The following is a 6,565-nucleotide window of genomic DNA, read 5'->3' as shown; positions in this document are numbered from 1 at the left end:
AGAGAGAGTGTGTGTGTGTGTGTGTGTGTGAGAGTGTGTGTGTGAGAGAGAGAGAGAGAGAGAGTGTGTGTGTGTGTGTGTGTGTGTGTGAGAGAGAGAGTGTGTATACAGACCCCTTTAGGTGAAAACACTCCGACAGTTCCTCCATCCTCTTTAATAGACACTCCCATCTCCGCCAGAATCGACTCCCTGCACACAGGAAACACACGGATCACACGAGCATCTGAGCGTTTGCATCACAATCTGAAACAAACTTGAATGAAGTCATTTCAACTCAGTTTGTTTATTTTCAGGGACAATAAGTAAATGAAGAAAGTAAGTAAATCTTCAAAATTAATGTTTTATTATACAATATTTTATAACTCTTGTAACTGTAATTTTAATATGTCTAATCAAAAACAGCTCCATGCTGGAATTATTAATTGCTTAAAAAACAAAAACTAATCTTGTATTGTCGGTATTACTATTGCTGTAATTTTGTTTGAAGGTTTATCTTGTTGCTATATAATTTTTGTACACTTTTATGAATAATAATAATAATAAACAGGTAAAATTTAAACAACAACAAAAAAAATCAATAAATATCAATATTTCATGTCCACATAATTGTTTATTTGTCTTGTTTGCTCATTTTTTATTAAATCTGCTTGCTAGAAGTGCTTTTTCTTTGCAGAAGCATTGAGCTAATAAAATACTTCAATTTTTCAGCTAATAAAATATTTTGTGTCCATTTATTCATTTGTTGACTGTCATCTGGGGTTTAGTGACAGACCTCAGACAGTACAACCAGTGTGCTTTACCTCTCCAGGCGTATAGACTCGGTCTTCCTCAGCTTCTCCTCCCACGTCTCATTCAGCTCAGCGATGATCTTCTCTGTTTCCTGCACACACACACACACACACACACACATTACTGATTCTGATTATCTCAGGCTCCGCCCACCACCACAGCCCCGCCCCCTCGTACCTTCAGTCTCTCCACTGCTTCCTCATTGGTTATCATCTCGCCCTGAAACTCTTCTAATTGGCCGTGGCCATCCAGAGAGGCGGGGTCACTCTCAGAGGCAGGGCCTTCTCCCAGGACAGGTGCAGATGTGGGCGGAGCTCCATTGGAGGCGGGGTCAGCAGGCATTAGAGTGACGCCCACATGGTTATTATTGACTTCAGCAGCTAAAAGACGAATAGAGACATTTTAAAACTAGTGCTGTCAAAATTAGCGCGTTAATTTTCCCAGTTTAACGGCGTTAAGAATATTTAACGCAGTTAATGCAGGGGCGTAGTTAGGGTTGGCCACTCCACTCACAACTGCTGCTTCTGAAGGGCACGGGTAAATATGACATTTATTATAAACGGTTTATGTGAAGATTGTTTTAAGTTCACTTAACTTAGAAGTTATTTTTTAAAGTCTAATAAATGCTAAAATTGATAGCGCTCAGTTATACTGTATTGTTCGTATAGTCAACATTACATATAGTGTCACAGTGTCTAGTTGGTGTGCCCATGTATAGCCCCCAGAGGGCACGCTTCTTAGTTTTGTTTGTTTCTCTGGACTTCAGTTCCCATCACCCTTTGCTTTAACTATCAAGTCTCATTACATTCAGCTGTGTCTCAATGACCTTGTTAGCTCATCCACATATAAGCCCGGTTTTCTTTGTCTTTGGTTGCTGGTTTATTGTTTTCTGTTATGTGTTTCTGTTACTCTGTTTTGCCCTGATTTGGATTTCACTGTTTGTTTTTGGACTCTTTAATAAATGCTGCATTTGGGTCTTCTTGTTGTGGAGTACTCCGTGGCATATAGTCAATGGTTAAACATTAGGAAAAAATAACAATTTTATAGAGACATCAGTAGTATTGGTATCATTGATACTCGTCTTCAGTTATAAGAAAAGATGCCGACAAACACATTTTTTAAATATACTGTCTATGTTGTTTTTAGCTTAATTTGAAGATTGAATGTGAAATTATTGCAATATAAAAGTATACTTAAAAATGTAAATGCTAAGTGGGATTAATCGCGATTAATTTCAGAAAAAATGTGATTAATTAGTTATAATTCATTTTTTTAATTGATTGACAGCACTATTTAAAACATGACTGTGTATCAAACATTTATACTTAAAACTCTTAAGTGTGTAATGTGTGTGTGTGTGTGTATGCGACTGTGTGTGTGTTTGTATGACTATGTATGTGTGTGTGTGTGTGTGCGAGAGTGTGTGTGTGTGTGTGTGTGTGTGAGTGAGTGTGTGTGTGTGTGTGAGTGTGAGAGAGAGAGCGTGTGTGTGTGAGAGAGAGAGTGTGTATACAGACCCCTTTAGGTGAAAACACTCCGACAGTTCCTCCATCCTCTTTAATAGACACTCCCATCTCCGCCAGAATCGACTCCCTGCACACAGGAAACACACGGATCACACGAGCATCTGAGCGTTTGCATCACAATCTGAAACAAACTTGAATGAAGTCATTTCAACTCAGTTTGTTTATTTTCAGGGACAATAAGTAAATGAAGAAAGTAAGTAAATCTTCAAAATTAATGTTTTATTATACAATATTTTATAACTCTTGTAACTGTAATTTTAATATGTCTAATCAAAAACAGCTCCATGCTGGAATTATTAATTGCTTAAAAAACAAAAACTAATCTTGTATTGTCGGTATTACTATTGCTGTAATTTTGTTTGAAGGTTTATCTTGTTGCTATATAATTTTTGTACACTTTTATGAATAATAATAATAATAAACAGGTCAAATTTAAACAACAACAAAAAAAAATCAATAAATATCAATATTTCATGTCCACATAATTGTTTATTTGTCTTGTTTGCTAATTTTTTATTAAATCTGCTTGCTAGAAGTGCTTTTTCTTTGCAGAAGCATTGAGCTAATAAAATACTTCAAACCAAATCAATATTTTATGTGCATTTATTTACTTATTGATCGTCATCTGGTGTTTTAGTGTCAGACATCAAACAATCACCTGCAGCAGTGAAACCAGTGTTTACCTCTCCAGTCGGATCGACTCGGTCTTCCTCAGCTTCTCCTCCCACGTCTCATTCAGCTCAGCGATGATCTTCGCTGTTTCCTGCACACACACACACACACACACACATTACTGATTCTGATTATCTCAGGCTCCGCCCACCACCACAGCCCCGCCCCCTCGTACCTTCAGTCTCTCCACTGCTTCCTCATTGGTTATCATCTCGCCCTGAAACTCTTCTAATTGGCCGTGGCCATCCAGAGAGGCGGGGTCACTCTCAGAGGCAGGGCCTTCTCCCAGGACAGGTGCAGATGTGGGCGGAGCTCCATTGGAGGCAGGGTCAGCAGGCATTAGAGCGACGCCCACACGGTTATTATTTACTTCAGCAGCTGATAGATAAGCAGAGAGACATTTTAAACATGACTGTGAGCATCAAACATTAAAACTTGTGAGTGTGTATGTGTGTGAGTGTGTGTGTGTGTGTGAGAGAGAGAGTGTGTGTGTGTGTGTGTGTGTGTGAGAGTGTGTGTGTGAGAGAGAGAGAGAGAGAGAGAGAGTGTGTGTGTGTGTGTGTGTGTGTGAGAGTGTGTGTGTGAGAGAGAGAGAGAGAGAGAGAGAGTGTGTGTGTGTGTGTGTGTGTGTGAGAGTGTGTGTGTGAGAGAGAGAGAGAGAGAGAGAGAGTGTGTGTGTGTGTGTGTGTGTGTGAGAGTGTGTGTGTGAGAGAGAGAGAGAGAGAGAGAGAGTGTGTGTGTGTGTGTGTGTGTGTGAGAGTGTGTGTGTGAGAGAGAGAGAGAGAGAGAGAGAGTGTGTGTGTGTGTGTGTGTGTGTGAGAGTGTGTGTGTGAGAGAGAGAGAGAGAGAGAGAGAGTGTGTGTGTGTGTGTGTGTGTGTGAGAGTGTGTGTGTGAGAGAGAGAGAGAGAGAGAGAGAGTGTGTGTGTGTGTGTGTGTGTGTGAGAGTGTGTGTGTGAGAGAGAGAGAGAGAGAGAGAGAGTGTGTGTGTGTGTGTGTGTGTGTGAGAGTGTGTGTGTGAGAGAGAGAGAGAGAGAGAGAGAGTGTGTGTGTGTGTGTGTGTGTGTGAGAGTGTGTGTGTGAGAGAGAGAGAGAGAGAGAGAGAGTGTGTGTGTGTGTGTGTGTGTGTGAGAGTGTGTGTGTGAGAGAGAGAGAGAGAGAGAGAGAGTGTGTGTGTGTGTGTGTGTGTGTGAGAGTGTGTGTGTGAGAGAGAGAGAGAGAGAGAGAGAGTGTGTGTGTGTGTGTGTGTGTGTGAGAGTGTGTGTGTGAGAGAGAGAGAGAGAGAGAGAGAGTGTGTGTGTGTGTGTGTGTGTGTGAGAGTGTGTGTGTGAGAGAGAGAGAGAGAGAGAGAGAGTGTGTGTGTGTGTGTGTGTGTGTGAGAGTGTGTGTGTGAGAGAGAGAGAGAGAGAGAGAGAGTGTGTGTGTGTGTGTGTGTGTGTGAGAGTGTGTGTGTGAGAGAGAGAGAGAGAGAGAGAGAGTGTGTGTGTGTGTGTGTGTGTGTGAGAGTGTGTGTGTGAGAGAGAGAGAGAGAGAGAGAGAGTGTGTGTGTGTGTGTGTGTGTGTGAGAGTGTGTGTGTGAGAGAGAGAGAGAGAGAGAGAGAGTGTGTGTGTGTGTGTGTGTGTGTGAGAGTGTGTGTGTGAGAGAGAGAGAGAGAGAGAGAGAGTGTGTGTGTGTGTGTGTGTGTGTGAGAGTGTGTGTGTGAGAGAGAGAGAGAGAGAGAGAGAGTGTGTGTGTGTGTGTGTGTGTGTGAGAGTGTGTGTGTGAGAGAGAGAGAGAGAGAGAGAGAGTGTGTGTGTGTGTGTGTGTGTGTGAGAGTGTGTGTGTGAGAGAGAGAGAGAGAGAGAGAGAGTGTGTGTGTGTGTGTGTGTGTGTGAGAGTGTGTGTGTGAGAGAGAGAGAGAGAGAGAGAGAGTGTGTGTGTGTGTGTGTGTGTGTGAGAGTGTGTGTGTGAGAGAGAGAGAGAGAGAGAGAGAGTGTGTGTGTGTGTGTGTGTGTGTGAGAGTGTGTGTGTGAGAGAGAGAGAGAGAGAGAGAGAGTGTGTGTGTGTGTGTGTGTGTGTGAGTGTGTACCTGGAGCAGTCATCAGCCGGCTCAGTCCTTGTGACAGCAGCAGCTCTCTGAGTCGGTTCACTTCCTCCTTCAGTTCTCTGATCAGACGAGCATTTGGATCCTCATTAATTACAGCATTACAGCGGATCTGCTTCGCACGGTCAGCATATCTGCACACACACACACACACACACACACAACAGGAAGCTCTGAAGATTCGCACAGATGGACGATTCATCGACTGATCGATTGATTAATTGATCGATGTACCTGAGAGTGCTGAGTGTTTCCTCATAATTAATATCTGCAGGACTGAGAGCAGCGATCATAGCCGTACGAGAATTACCACCTGAAACACAAACACACGCTTCATAACCTCAACTCTGTGTGTGTGTGTGTGTGTGTTTGTGAGTGTGTGTGTGTGTGTGTGTGTGTGTGAGTGTGTGTGTGTGTGTGTATGTGTGCGCGTCTTACCCAGGTTCTCCTTCAGTATCCAGGTGAGCACTGAGTCTCTGTACGGGATGAACTCACTTTTCCTTCTTTTGCTGTTTTGCTGTGTTACAAACACACAGAGTTCATATACAGCAGAAGTAATGATCATGATCACTGACAGACACTCAACAGTCATTTAACAGACCGAGGCTTCAAATGGTACATAAATACACCACTAGCTTCTCTCTGACAGGAAGTTCATCTCATTACAAACCCATATGAGTTTCTTTCTTCTGTGGAACATAAAAGAGACATTCAGCAGAATGTCCAGGCTGCTCTTTACCACATCATATACTTTTATTGTATTCAGAAACATTTTACTAAAGATTTATGGAGCACTCTTATATTTCACAGGTCTGGAGCGACACGAGGAGCCGTACATGAGGACAGAACGATCATTTCATGAACTAAATCATTCAGTAAAGTGTCTCACCATTTCAGCCAGAGCGGAGATGACTTTCCCCAGCGTGGTGAGAGATTTATTGATATTTGCACCTTCCTGATGGACAGACAGACAGACAGACAGACAGGGTTTGTGTGAGAGAGCGATGAAGACACTGAGTCTTCATTACAGATGTGATCATCAGTTTTAGTACCTTTAATCTCATGCCTTTGGCTCCGGATGAATCCGCTCGCTCACTGCCTGCCAGATCCACCAGACTCACCTTACTGACCTGCACACGCCAGAGAAACACGTGAAAAACACACAGACCATCACACACACACACTCACAGACACACACACACACTCTCTCTCACACACACACACACACACACACACACACACACACTCTCTCACACACACACACTATCACACTCTCACACACACACACTATCACACTCTCACACACACACACTATCACACTCTCACACACACACACATACATACACACACTCACTCACACACACACACACACACACACACACTCACACACACTCACACACACACACACACACACACACACACACACACACTATCACACTCTCACACACACACACTATCACACTCTCACACACACACACTCTCACACTCTCACACAC

The 6,565-nt window shown here is 42.9% G+C and overlaps 1 protein-coding gene across 1 annotated transcript in view; it reads right to left on the bottom strand.

Moving 5' to 3' along the window:
• Positions 1-796: 796 nt before the first annotated feature.
• Positions 797-6,565, bottom strand: part of LOC107573927 (kinesin-like protein KIF1C) — a 16,787-nt gene continuing 11,018 nt past the window's right edge. The window contains exons 7-16 of the mRNA XM_016260388.1: positions 6,122-6,199; positions 5,959-6,024; positions 5,508-5,586; positions 5,304-5,382; positions 5,055-5,203; positions 3,163-3,365; positions 2,999-3,078; positions 2,294-2,382; positions 967-1,169; positions 797-880 (exon numbers count right to left, since the gene is read on the bottom strand). Coding sequence (XP_016115874.1) covers positions 797-880; positions 967-1,169; positions 2,294-2,382; positions 2,999-3,078; positions 3,163-3,365; positions 5,055-5,203; positions 5,304-5,382; positions 5,508-5,586; positions 5,959-6,024; positions 6,122-6,199 — 1,110 coding nt within the window. The remainder of the gene's footprint in view (positions 881-966; positions 1,170-2,293; positions 2,383-2,998; positions 3,079-3,162; positions 3,366-5,054; positions 5,204-5,303; positions 5,383-5,507; positions 5,587-5,958; positions 6,025-6,121; positions 6,200-6,565) is intronic.

This window comes from Sinocyclocheilus grahami, unplaced genomic scaffold (assembly GCF_001515645.1).
Source record: "Sinocyclocheilus grahami isolate Dianchi unplaced genomic scaffold, SAMN03320097.WGS_v1.1 scaffold2071.1, whole genome shotgun sequence".
Lineage (NCBI taxonomy): Eukaryota > Metazoa > Chordata > Actinopteri > Cypriniformes > Cyprinidae > Sinocyclocheilus > Sinocyclocheilus grahami.
The sequence above is the reverse complement of the archived record's forward strand: the minus strand, read 5'-3'. Positions and strand labels throughout refer to the sequence as shown.